Source organism: Cetorhinus maximus, chromosome 20 (genome assembly GCF_964194155.1).
Source record: "Cetorhinus maximus chromosome 20, sCetMax3.hap1.1, whole genome shotgun sequence".
Taxonomy (NCBI): domain Eukaryota; kingdom Metazoa; phylum Chordata; class Chondrichthyes; order Lamniformes; family Cetorhinidae; genus Cetorhinus; species Cetorhinus maximus.
The window spans coordinates 85,931,188-85,946,036 of NC_135898.1; the positions used below are offsets into that span (position 1 = coordinate 85,931,188).

Genomic DNA, 14,849 nt, shown 5'->3' on the forward strand with positions numbered 1-14,849 from the left:
GTGCAAATCACTACGTGTGTGAAGGAGGGACGAGGGTTTGGGGGGGCGGGGGGTGCGGACAGAAGTGACTTGGTGGGGGGGTCAGTGGGCAGGTATAAGTTGAGCTGGGGTGAGTTGGGAGAGGGATTGAGTTGGGTGAGGTGGATGAGGGGGTGAGTTGGGTGAGGAGTGAGTTGGATGAGGGGGTGAGTGGATGAGTGGTTGAGGGGTGAGTTTGGTGAGGGGCTGAGGGGTGAGTTTGGTGAGGGGCTAAAGGGTGATTGGGTGAGGGGGCGAAGGTTGAGTTGGGTGAGGGGATGAGTTGAGTGAGTTGGGTGAGTTGGGTGAGGGGCTGAAGGGTGAGTTGGTTGAGAAGGTAAAGGTTGAGTTGAGTGAGGGGGTGAGTTGAGTGAGTTGGGTAAGTTGGGAGAGTGGGTGAGGGGGCTGAGGGGTGAGTTAGGTGAGTATGTGAGGGGGTTAGGGGTGAGTTGGGTGAGGAGGTGAGTGGATCATGGGGTGGGTTGAGTGAGGGGGTGAGTGGTTAAGGGGGTGAGATGGGTGAGTGGGTGAGTTGGGTGAGTGGGTGAGGGGGGTGAGTTGAGTGTGGGTGAGGGGGTGAGTGTGGGTAGGGGGGTGAATTGGGTAAGTGGGTATGGGGGTGAATTGGGTGAGGCAGTGAATGGGTGAGGGGTGAATTGGGTGGGGGTTGAGTTGGGCGAGAGGTTGAGTGGGTGAGGGGTGAGTTGAGTGAGGGGGTGAGTAGGTAATGAGTTGAGTTGCGTGAAGGGTGGGTGAGGGGGTAAGTTGGGTTACTGGGTGAGGGGGTGACTTGGGTAAATGGTTGGGGGATTGAGTTGGGTGAAGGGGTGAGTGGGTGAGGGGTGAGTTGGGTAGGGGGGTGAGAGGGTGAGTTGGTGAGGAGTGAGTTGGGTGGGGGGGGTGAGTTGGGTGAGGGGTTGAGTGGATGAGGGGTGAGTTGAGTGAGGGGGTGAGCGAATAAGTGGGTGAGTTGGGTGAGGGGGTGAGTTGTGTGAGGGGGTGAGTTGGGTGGGATGGGGTGATGTTTGTGGGGGGGGTACATCATCAATGAGCCTGATCAAGTCCTTCCCTATATCATGACACTCCGAGCAGTCCCCATTGTCTCATAACCTGGAGCAGGAGCCCTGGTTGAATTTTCTGATCTAAGCCTGGATCTTAGTGTTATAATGTAGCCCGAGCTTGAGGTCATCTGATCACCACTCTGTCATTCAAACCGTCTTCCGTTTCATCCCTCAGTCAATATAATTAAATAAGTTATTTGGTCATTATCTCCTGGGTGTTTGTGGGCTCTTGCTGTGCACAAATTGGCTGCTTCAGTTCCTACATTACAACAGTGACTACACCTACTGTAAAGTGGCTTGGGATGACCTGAGATCGTGAAAGGGGCTATAGAAATGCAAGTCTTTATTTAGTTGCTTCTCCACCCTTTTAAGGCTCTTGGGTGTAAAGGGGGGGAGTGGGGGCGCTGGGGGTGGGGGCACATTGACCAGGACATGAGGTTAATCTTCAGAAATGATGTTAAAAAGAACTCAGTTTTGGTGAGGAGTTTGTGAGTGGTGAGGGAAAGCCTTTGCAGGAGATGAAGAGAGGTTTGGTGGGGGGGGCAGGGAGAGAGGAATCAATTTTAGATCCATGGATTGGAGGTGAATTTTTTTTTGCTTTGACCTACACCTATTGTCTGTGCTAGTTTCCATGAAGCACTACTCTCAGCTTGCTGATGACAGAGTATCTGGAGTCCACAGCGCTGCATACATCCCAACATCTGTTTTGCTGCAAGAACATTTTTATTACATCTTGCCACTAACACACAAAGAAAAACATTACCAAAACAAAGTCGATATATTTGCCACAGAGAAAGAAAAAGGAGTTAACCCTTCCTTCGACAATGGATTTGTTTTGTTCTTCCATCCCGATGTGAGTGTTACTGGCAAGGCCAGCGTTTAATGCCCATCATCTGCCTTGTGAAAATCCTACAACTAATTAACTCCGCGATCAGCGACCAACAGTTCCGGGTGCACGGTGCAGATTAATTCAGCCGTCCACGCAGAACCAACAACGGCTCCCACAGGGATCAGGCCTCATACCAGCTCCCTTCAACATATATACACCAGTGACCTCCCCCTCCCCCCACTCCCCAACAAAGTCTCAGCTCTTTACCTGCGCTGACGACTCAGCCCAGGCTTTCGGGGCTAAAGAATTTCAGGATGTTGAAGAAACCGAAGATCGAGGTTCTCTGGAAGCTGCTTCAGAAAATGGAATACTCTCCACTTGCCTGGGCGAGTGCAGCTCCTACAACTCTGAAGAAGCTGGACGCCGTCCAGGACAAAGCAGCCCCGCTTGATTGGCACCACACCGACAAACATTCACTCCCCCCCACCACCGACGCACAGTAGCAGCAGTGTGTGTACCATCTACAAGATGCGCTGCAGGAATTCACCAAGGCTCCTGAGACAGCACCTTTCAAACCCACGACCGCTACCTTCTAGAAGGACAAGGGTAGCCAAGACACACGGGAACACCACCACCTGGAAGTTCACCTCCAAGTCACTCACCATCCTGACTTGGAAATATATCGCCGTTCCTTCACTGTCGCTGGGTCAAAATCCTGGAACTCCCTCCCTAACAGCACTGTGGGTGTACCTACACCACAGGGATCGCAGCGGTTCAAGAAGGCAGCTCACCAGCACCTTCTCAAGGGCAACTAGGGATGAGCAATAAATGCTGGCCCAGCCAGTGAAGCCCACCTCCCGTGAATGAATAAAAAAAAGACGTCTGAACACCTCCAAGTCTGTTGTTTCAGCCTTCCACCCGAACAGCTCTCCGGCCAGGGAAGAACGTTGTGTACAATTCTGTGGCCGACCACTCACTCATGACCCAATGCCAAAATAACTTGGAATCACTCTTGACCATACATTGACGCAACCCCCACCTCCACAACCCCCCCCCACCCCGGCCCCCACCCCTGCCCAGCCACCCATTACTGGCAACACTTCCCGAACACCAGAGCCAAGGTCAAGACGAGGGTGAGTCTCATGCAAAAACTGGTGCATACCACCAGTGGCAGCAAAGCCAACACTACGCACTGCTTCACTCGCCCTGGTCAACCCAACAACAGAGTACTGCTGCTCATCGAGAACTGCTACATCAATGCGGGAGGTATCTATCTCCGGGAGGTCATGACAATTATTTCTGGGATGTTGACAGAAGCTGCATTGGCTTTCCTGTGCTAACATGCAATGAAATACCTGATGTCCACAGGGAAAACACCCTGCTCAAATAACACCACCAGCAGGCAGCTAATGCGCCACTCCCATTGACACAAAGCCTCAGAAAAACATAGGACCTTCAAAAAACCCCACGCACTCACCTGAAATCCCATACTCCCCAACTAGAATGCACTCCACGCCATACATGACAGCCGCACCCCTCGATGGTACTGTTTACTGTTAACATCACCAGAAGCAACCTGGGAACTGACCCGATCAATGAAGTCCCAGGTTTCAACCTTACACTGAAAGCCTGGACAACCCTCAACCGCTTGAGGATGGTCCGGGGACGATGTGACCTCTTGCTACACAAGTGGAACGCGGGGAGCATCTCGAATTGTGACCGCAGCCGTCCAAGTCAAACCATTGCTCACACACTGAGCTCCTGCCCTGAAAGATCCATTCCTGGTGACATCTCAACCATTCACATGCGTCAGTTGAAGCTGTTGAATGGATTATTAACCTCGACACCAAACTATAACTGCTTCCCCAGCCATAGGAAAGTAGTCACCCATCAATAATTATCCTTGAGAAGGTGGTGGTGAGTCACCTCCTTGAACCGCTCCAGTCCGTGTTGCATAGGAAGGCAGTTACAGGATTTTGACCCCGTGAGAGTGGAGGAGCAGTGATATAGTTTCAAATCAGGATGGTGACTGATCTGGAGGGGAACTTCATGTGGATATTTTTCCCTTTCCCTTTTCCTTTCACCTTCTTGCAGTGAATTGTGCTTGATTGTGTGAATGGCACGTATAAACATTCACGGGGAATCAGGAATATTGTGCTTTTTAAATATGAACATATGAATATACGAACACACAAGTTCAGAGCAGGAGTAGGCTACTCAGCCTCTCGAGCCTGCTCCGCCATTTATTAAGATCATGGCTGATCTGATTGTAACCTCGACCCCACATTCCTGGCTACCCCCGATAACCTTTCACCCTCTTGTTAATCAAAATCTATCTAGCCCTGCCTCGAAAATATTCAAAGACTCTGCTTCCACTACCTTTCGAGGAAGAGAGTTTCAAAGACTCTGAGAGAAAAAAATTCTCCTCATCTCTGTCTTTTGAAACTATTCTTTCTCAGGATGTGAGCATCACTGGCTAGGGCAGCATTTATTACCCACCCCTTAATTGCCCTTGAGAAGTTGGTAGTGAGCCACCTTCTTGAACTGCTGCCGTCCATGGGGATTAGGTACAGCCACGGTGCTGTTAGGGAGGATGTTTCGGGATTTTGACTCAACAGCGGAGTGGCCAATGTATTTCCCAGTCAGTATTGTTTGTGACTTGGAGGGTACCTGGGAGGTGAGAGTGTGCTATGTGACCGCCGCCCTTGTCCTTCTAAGTGCTGCAGGCGATTGGTCTGGGGAGAAGTTACCAGATTGTGTTACAGTTGGGGCGGGCTGCTATCAATAATAATATCTAGAAGTCAATATCTGAGTGGTTTACGCAACTGTTGGTTTACACCACCATCACCATCCCTGGGTCCAGATCCAGCAGAGGTGGTACCACAGTAGTATACAGTTGGGAGGAAGTTGCCCTTGGAGTCCTCAATATCGGCTCTGGATCCCATGAAGTCTCATGGCATCAGGTCAAACATGGGCAAGGAAACCTCCTGCTGATTACTACATACCGCCCTCCCTCAGCTGATGAATCAGTGCTCCTCCATGTTGAACACCACTTAAAGGAAGCACTGAGGGTGGCAAGGGCGCAGAATGTACTCTGGGTGGGGGACTTCAATGTCCATCACCAAGAGTGGCTCGGTAGCTCCACCAGAGACCGAGCTGGCCGAGTCCTAAAGGACATAGCTGCTAGACTGGGTCTGCAGTAGGTGGTGAGGGAACCAACAGGAGGGAAAAAACACTACCACCGTGCTAAATAGGATAGATTTTGAACAAATATAGCAACTCAAAACTGGGCATCCATGAAGCGTTGTGGGCCATCAGCAGCAGCAGAATTGTACTCAAACACAATCTGTAACCTCATAGCCCTGCATATCCCCCACTCTACCATTACCATCCAGCCACGGGATCAACCCTGGTTCAATGAAGAGTGCAGGAGGGCATGCCAGGAGCAGCACCAGGAACACCTAAAAATGAGGTGTCAACCTGGTGAAGCTATTACACAGGAGTCCTTGCGTGACCTACAGCATAAGCAGCAAGTGATAGACAGAGCTAAGCAATCTCACAACCAACAGATCAGATCTAAGTTCTGCAGTCCTGCCACATCCAGTCGTGAATGGTGGTGGATAATTAAACAACTTGCTGGAGGAGGAGGCTCCACAAATATTTCCATCCTCAATGATGGGGGAGCCCAGCACATCAGTGCAAAAGGTAAGTTTGAAGCATTCGCAAGAATCTTCAGCCAGAAGTGCCAAGTGGATGATCCATCTCGGCCTCCTCCGGAGGTCCCCAGCATCACAGATGCCAGTCTTCAGCTAATTCAATTCACTCCACGTGATATCAAGAAATGGCTGAAGGCACTGGATACTGCAAAGGCTATGGGCTCTGACAATATCCCGGCAATAGTACAGAAGACTTGTGCTCCAGAGCTTGCCACACCCCTAGCCAAGCTGCTCCAGTACAGCTACAACACTGGCATCGACCCGGCAATGTGGAAAATTGCTCAGGTATGTTCTGTACACAAAAAGCAGAACAAATCTAACCCCGGACAATTACTGCCCCATCAGTCTACTCTCGATCATCAGTAAAGTAATGGAAGGGGTCATCAACAGTGCTATCAAGTGGCACTTGCTTAGCAATAACCTGCTCACTGACGCCCAGTTTGGGTTCCGCTAGGACCACTCAGCTCCGGACCTCATTACAGCCTTGGTTCAAATATGGACAAAAGAGTTGAACTCCCGAGGTGAGGTGAAAGTGACTGTCCTTGACATCAAGGCAGCATTTGACCGAGTGTGGCATCCAGGAGCCCTAGCAAAACTGGAGTCAATGGAAATCGGGGGAAAACTCTCCGCTGGTTGGAGTCATACCGAGCGCAAAGGAAGATGGTTGTGGTTGTTGGAGGTCAGTCATCTCAGCTCCTGGGCATCACCACAGGAGTTCCTCAGGGTAGTGTCCTCGGCCCAACCATCTTCAGTTGCTCCATCAATGACCTTCCTTCCATCATAAGATCAGAAGTGGGGATGTTCACTGATGATTGCACAATGTTCAATACCAATTGCGACTCCTCAGATACTGAAGCAGTCCATATCCAAATGCAGCAAGACCTGGACAATATCCAGGCTTGGTCTGACAAGTGACAAGTAACATTCGCGCCACACAAGTGTCAGGCAATGACCATCTCCAACAAGAAAGAATCTAAGCAGCGCCCCTTGACATTCAATAGCATTGCCATCACTGAATCCCCAACTATCAACACCCTGGGGCTTACCATTGACCAGAAACTGAACTAAACTAGTCATATAAATACTGTGGCTACAAGAGCAGGTCAGAAGCTAGGAATCCTGTGGCGAATAACTCACCTCCTGACTCCCCACATCTATCAGGCACAAGTCAGGAGTGTGATGGAATACACTCCGCTTGCCTGGATGAGTGTAGCTCCCACGACACTCAAGAAGCTTGACACCATCCAGGACAAAGCTTGATGGGCACCACATCCACAAACATTCACTCCCTCCACCACCGACACACAGTAGCAGCAGTGTGTACCATCTACAAGATGCACTGCAGGAATTCACCGAGGTTCCTTCGGCAGCACCTTCCAAACCCACAACCTCTACCATCAAGAAGGACAAGGGCAGCAGATAGATGGGAACACCACCACCTGGAAGTTCCCCTCCAAGTCACTCACCATCCTGACTTAGAAATATGTCGCTGTTCCTTCACTGTTGCTGGGTCAAAATCCTGGAACTCCCTTACTAACAGCACTCTGGGTGTACCTACACCACATGGACTGCAGCGGTTCAAGAAAGCAGCTCACCACCACCTTCTCAAGGGCAACTAGGGATGGGCAATAAATGCTGGTCCAGCCAGCGAAGCCCCCATCCCGTGAATGAATAATAAAAAACGGAGAGGCTTTTCACTAACTTTTCTCCCTTGCTCCACAACTTCCTCCCTTAAGTCGTCTGGATGCTGTTTTGCGCAAGCCTTGACCGAGTTAGTAACATTCATGCACTGGGTCAGAGTTAAGGTTCTGTGTTGAAGTCCAACTGCAGAGATATGAGCACACAGTCAAGGCTATCACTCCTAGTGCAGTACTGAGGGAGTGCCTCACTGTCAGAGGTGCCGTCCTTCAGATGAGATGTCTTTGCTTGCTTCTTCTAATGGTTCAGGTGGATTTTTAAGATCAGATTCTATCCGAGATATCCTAAAGCGTATTCCATACACAAACAATACCAATAAAAGTAACACCATTCAGCTCATGTTTGTGAGATTTTGCTGTGCTACCTCATTTAGCTACACAGCCACAGTCACTTCACTTTAAAATAACTGGTTGCACTTGAAAGGTTTGGGGATGTTGTTGAGCAGTTAATAAGAGGTACCTAACTGCAAGTGTGTCTCTCAAAATGGGGGATGCGGTGATGCTTTTCATTGAAATAAGGCATTCAGAAGAAAGGAACCACAGAGAAATAGATCAAGGGGAAGCGGTTGATTCTGAATCGACGTCTACCCCCACATGATGGGGAAGGGTTAGAAACATTCAATCAAGAAGCTTCTCAGATAAAGGCTCAACTCACTTGCACTACCTGCCCCTTGTCCTGTGTGCCTGTTTTAGAACAGATAGGTTAACCTCTGTATTAAATGAGGCTCTCGAGATAGGAAGAGGGTGAGGCTAATGGAGGGATTTCAAAACAAAGATGTGTATTTCAAAATTGAGATATGTGACGATCGGCATGGGAGAACTGGATGGAGCTGGGTCTCTGACTGTCTAATGATCCCTCAGTTCTTAACAGGTACCTTAGAGTGACAGGAAACCAAGACTGTGGTCTCTACCAGCCTGCTGCTATAATGAGGGAACTGGGAGCTCACTTCCATTCAGATTGGATGTGCGGTTAATTGTGTGCATTTAAAACAAACATATTTACCGGCCTAATCACATTGAGTTATATCCATGTTACATTCCACTGATGCATCTATGAATTGCTTTTGCAACTCATCAGCAACACACTTCAACTGGGACAAGGACTTTTATTTTATAAACTTCAGAGTTGTGTGTCTGTAGAAAGAACCTTCTAATTGTAAGGCTGTGCTGGTGTGCGACTCTCTCTCCCTCAAGCAGAGGTTGAGATATTTATGTATAAATAATGAAGATCTTCGTTTTAATAGCATTCCCCCTTTATTCTGAAAATTAGACTGTCACCGAGGTTTCTGATCTGTTTAGGTGCTGAGGGGTGGGGCAGAGTTGGGGATGGGCTCCCCACAGTTTAAAGCCAGGCTGCGTTTCTTTCTTTCAGAGATCCCGGCACAGACTGTGTCAATTACAGAGAGTTACACGGGGGACCGGTCACTGAGCAATCGCCTGGCTCTCTCCACCGCGATTACCTCATGCAGTTATCAGGGATCTTCAGCTTTGGCAGTGCCAGTGAATGAACAAAATAGCATACTACACACAGAGCCAACTAAACCAGCCAGCGCACACACACCCACCCACACACACATCCACACAGACACATTCACACACACCCACACACAGCCACACACACAGCCACCCACACACAGACACACTCACACACACTCACCCACACACACACACATCCACACACATCCACACACAGACACACTCACCCATACACACCCACCTACACAAAGACACACTCACACACACTCACCCACACAGACACACTCACCCACACAGACACACTCACACACACACCCACACACAGCCACACACACTCACACACACACCCACACACACAGACACACTCACACACTCACCCACACAGACACACTCACACACACCCATACAAAGCCACACGCACAGCCACCCACACACAGACACACTCACACACACCCACCCACACACACACACACATCCACACACAGACACACTCACACACACCCACACTCACCCATCCACCCACACATAGACGCACTCACACATACTCACCCACACAGACACACACACACTCAAACACACACCTACACACAAATCACCCACACACACACCTACACACACCCATAACAGACACACACACACACAGACACACACACCCACACAGACACACTCAGTCACACACAAACAAACACACACATGCACAGACAAACACAAACCACCGACACACACCACACCCCATACACACACCCACACACACATGCACCCATACACAGACATACTCACACACACAAACACACACTCTCACACACACACACACACAGACTCGCACACACACACCCACCCACACACAGACACACTCACACACACTCACCCACACACACACACATCCACACACATCCACACACAGACACACTCACCCATACACACCCACCTACACAAAGACACACTCACACACACTCACCCACACAGACACACTCACCCACACAGACACACTCACACACACACCCACACACAGCCACACACACTCACACACACACCCACACACACAGACACACTCACACACTCACCCACACAGACACACTCACACACACCCATACAAAGCCACACGCACAGCCACCCACACACAGACACACTCACACACACCCACCCACACACACACACACATCCACACACAGACACACTCACACACACCCACACTCACCCATCCACCCACACATAGACGCACTCACACATACTCACCCACACAGACACACACACACTCAAACACACACCTACACACAAATCACCCACACACACACCTACACACACCCATAACAGACACACACACACACAGACACACACACCCACACAGACACACTCAGTCACACACAAACAAACACACACATGCACAGACAAACACAAACCACCGACACACACCACACCCCATACACACACCCACACACACATGCACCCATACACAGACATACTCACACACACAAACACACACTCTCACACACACACACACACAGACTCGCACACACACACCCACACAGACACAGACACAGACACAAACCACCCACACACACCACAACCCCAAACACACGCACCCACACACACGCACTCACACATGGACACACTCGCACACACACACAGACACACAGGCACACACATGCACCCCCACACAGACACAATCATGCACACACACACATACACACACACACACCACTTACACACCCACACAGACACACACACACACACATACACAGACACACATGCACGCAAACACACACACACACACACACACAGCCTCTCACACACACCCACTCACAAACACACACACACATATACAGACAGTCACTCACACACACACAAAAACGCACACACCACACACACCACACACACACCCACAGAAACACACCCACTCATACACACCCACCCACCCATGTACCCACCTACAAACACACACACACCCACACACAAACACACAGGGACACTGGGCTGAAAGTACAGGTGGTTCCTGACTGTTTTTGTCTCCTGTTTAACCCCATCACAGCCACAAATGTTGACCTTGCAGCAAATCAAACCCACCCACCCAAATCAAACCCATCCATCCAAATCATAATTTTTGGGGGGGAAATCAGGGAAGGAACAAGGGAATGGAACAAATCAGAAAACCCCTTCAAAGAGCTGGTGTCGGCCTGACAGACCAAGTCGCCTCCCTCTGTGCTGTTAATTCCATGAATCAAACCCCTTTGATGAATGCAGCACAACAAATATTTCAGCTAAAAAGTGCTTATATTTATTTTTTGGCAAGGATTTTGAAAAAGATTTTTGGAAGACAATTCATTTTCCACCTCACCACATCACCGCCCCCCCCACCCCCCCTCCCACCCACCAACCATCAGAAAGTCAGGGGTTGAGAGGTTAATCACATGACACAGTGTCTTTCGGGAATACGTGTCCAGGCTAACAGCTTTGAGTAGTTTTTTCTGGCACTTCAGTAGATTTACTTTTAATCTGATTTGTTTAAGTTTCTACAACAATCAGTTTGCGCTGTAATTCTGATTATTCAGTCACAAGGCAAGGAGAATCGCTGAATGGATCCCAGCGAGTACAATTCCCTAAACCCACCGGTCGTCCTGTCATTCCCGCAAATCCTCCTCGCTGGCGTGTACCATACCGCGCTGTCAAATTATAGGTCTAGGGTAATCAGTAAATGGACCAGAGGAGAGGGAGATTTTTTAACACCATAATCTGGAATGCGCTGAAGTCAATAGGAAGCTGGATAAGCACCGGTGGGGTTAAAATTTGCAGGGCTATGGGGAAAGAGCAGGGCGAGTGGGGCTAATTGGATAACTCTTTCAAAGGGCCAGCGCAGGAACAGTGGGCTGAACGGCCTCCTGCTGTTCTGTGCCGATTCGATGATCCTAACCCGTAAGCCGGTCTTGAGATAGACCTCAGGGAGGGAGTGCGCTCTACCAACCAGGGGCTGCAGTTAACGTGGAATCCATCGCTCGCTGAGTGGGCTTTCGGCCAATCTCCACGAGCTCTCCCCAGCCCTGAATCCCGCCTCTGCCCCCCTACTTTTGGCTCCCCTGCACCCTCTCCACTTTTTTGGATCGCCCTGTGCAATCCTCCGCCCGTGAGACCTGGCAAATGAGCAGCCGCTGCCAATGCCTCTCTGCGATGGTCCAGTGAGGAGAGAGGACAGGGGGGAGAATGCACGAGAGTAGCCCAAAGAGGTGGGGCGGGGAGGGAGGGGTGGGTGGTGTGTGGCCAGGGAAGGGGCTGAGGGACATCCCTAACGGTTTGAAGCTTTACCTCACCAGACTGAGCAGACTTAAACCGGGAGAAACTCTGACCCTGAAGCCATTCCATATATTAGGGGATTTAAGGTAAGCTAACCCGCTGCCCAGAAATCTTGCAGCAAGCGGGATTCTCGATGAAGGGTAACATTTCCTGACAAATTACTTATTCATACATAATAAAAAGGAATGAGAGACTAAAGGAAAACAAATCTGCCCGAAATGAGTTGCACCAACATTTTCACAGCTACAAGTTTCCATAATCCAGCTGCATATTCCACCAGGGGAACTGTTAAACATTAAAAAGGGTTTTCAGTCTGAAATTCTTCTCATCTCTCTCATTCTTTTCTATTTCACTCCCTCCTCCCCTCCCTACTTCAGCCAGCCTCTCTCTCTCTCTCTCTGCTGAATTGCTCTCTCTATCTCTTTCCTCCATAATATTTCACCTTTGCCCTTTCTTCCTTTATTTCTTGCATCTTTCCCCCCACCCCTCCCAACTCCCACTAGTTCTTGTTGTGCATCTCTCTTTCTCCGGGTCCCGTCTATCCGCTTATCTCTCTTTTTGCTGTTCTATTTCTGTCCACCTTCCTTCGCTCTCCTCCTTCTTCTTTCTAGGACTCTCGCTCCCTTCATCACTTCCCCTCTGCTCACACCTCTGTATTATCTCTCCTGGACCAACCGTGCCTGTACATTTGGGATGTCCTGAGATCATGAACGGCACTTTATTAATGTGTTCTCTCTCTCTCTCTCTCTCTATACCTGGTTGTCTGTCACTCTCTCTCTCTCTCTCTCTGTCCGTCTCATTCCCTCTCTCAGTTCCTGGCTCTTTCCAGCTTTCTCTCTGTCTCTCTCTCTCTCTCTCTCTCTCTGTTCCCTCTCACTCTCCCTTTCTCCCTCTGTCTCTCTTCCTCTGTCCCTTGTTTCAAGTCCTCCTCCTTCTCTCTCGTTTTCTCCCTCTGTGTCTCTCTCTCTCTGTCTTTCTCTCTCTCTCTGCCACTCACTCTAACACTCTTCCTCTCTCTGACCCTTTCTTTCTCTCCAACTCCCTCTATCAATTTTCTCTCCCTCTCTTTTTCTCTCTGTCCTTTTCTCTTTCTGTCCGTCTCGCTCCCTCATTCTGTGCTTCTTTCACCCTCTGTTCCTCTCCCTCTGTCCCTTTCTCTCCATTCCTCTCCCTCTCTGCATTTCCCTCTCTGTCTCCCCCTCTCTCTCTCCATCACTCCACATCTCCCACATGAAGTTCTCGTTAACGTCCGTCTCCGGCTTCCAACATATTTCGGGAGGAACTCGCTGCTGTAAGGGCTATTTACAAGAGCGTGAAACAGTGTTTCCTGAAGCCGGGTGGTTGTGAAATGCCAAATCACCAGCACCTGGATCCCGACCCCCGCCCGATCGCCGCCCACCCCCTTTTGCCCCACACCTCCCGTGCCCCCCCCCCGGCTGCCCATTACCTGGTGGTTGAGTTGCCTGGTTGCCAGGCGACTGCAGAGAGACGCAGAGGTCATTGTCGAGCGGGAAGCGATCGCACTTCAGCATCTCCGGCCAGGGGAAACCGAAGGACTCCATGACCGGTGAGCAGCCGTCCCTCACGGCCTGGCAGAGCGAGCGGCACGGGTAAATGGGCCGGTCCAGACAGATGGGGGCGAAGAGGGAGCAGAGGAAGATCTGGGTGTCCGGGTGGCACCTCTTGGCGAGCAGGGGCACCCAGCTGCTGGCCTGCTGCTTGATCTCGGGCAGGGTGTCGTGTTCCAGCAGGTTGGGCACTCGCATCTTGCGGTAGCCAATGTTGTGGCAAAGCCGCAGGTCGGCGGGGATGTCCACGCACTGCGGCTGCTTGGCGTAGAAGCGTCCGCCCTGGAGGTGGTCTGACTGCCAGCCGTAGTATTCGTACTCTTCGGCGCTGCCCCCTGAGCTGGGCACTGGCAAACTGGCCAGCAGCAGCCCGAGAAACGCGGCAAAGAGCTTCTGCATGGTCAGCGCGCCAACTCTGTGCCCACCGTGAACGAGGTGCCTCGGAGCGCCAACTCTGTGCCCTCTCGCTTTACAGGCTCTCGATGGAGACGATGGAAAGGAAGGAACAAAAACCAAAGCCGCTCCTGGGTCACCCCGCACGCTCTCTAGGGTCAAACAGCTCCTGGGGTGGCAGAGTCTGGACAGGTGGGCAAGTGACTGGTGTCTCCGCCAGAATCCGCTGCCCAAAAATCCGCTGCCCAAAATTTGAGCAACTTGATGGGTGTTGAAGGAACAGAGAAATATAAAGGCACTCTTTCTCTCTCTCTCTCCTGGGTTTGCTGCACACTCTCCTCCTTAGCTGTCTGAGATGCTGGCTAACCTCATGCAGTGCATAGACTGACTATACACTACACTTACATCCACACACACACACACACACACACACGCTCTCTCTCACACACTCAGCTCTCGCAGACTGAAGAGATGTGCCAGTATTTAGCTGCTCCCTCCTCCTCGCTCTGCTGAGAGAGTTAGACCAGCCCTGTAGGCTTCCCCACAAAGCCAGGAGGATTTCACAGCGGCCAATCAGCTTGGGGGCTGACTTTGTCCTGTTAATCTGAATGCATGAATCACAGAGCGAGCTGTCAATCACCAGGCAGCTACCTTGCTCTCGAGCTCAGCATACTGACACTGCTTTATAAAGGCAAGGTTCTCTCTCTCTCTCTCTCTCTCTTTTCCTGCCTTTATCTTAACCTCTCTCTCTCTCCTCTTCCTTTTTGTTTTCTTTTTCTCTCTCCTCCCTTTTCACTCTCTGCCCC

General features: G+C 50.5%; 1 protein-coding gene across 1 annotated transcript in view; it reads right to left on the reverse strand.

Moving 5' to 3' along the window:
- sfrp5 (secreted frizzled-related protein 5) overlaps positions 1-14,488 on the reverse strand; it is an 89,101-nt gene extending 74,613 nt beyond the window's left edge. Inside the window, exon 1 of the mRNA XM_078565104.1 lies at positions 13,530-14,488. Coding sequence (XP_078421230.1) covers positions 13,530-14,049 — 520 coding nt within the window. The 5' untranslated portion in view covers positions 14,050-14,488. The remainder of the gene's footprint in view (positions 1-13,529) is intronic.
- Between the last annotated feature and the right edge of the window lie 361 nt (positions 14,489-14,849).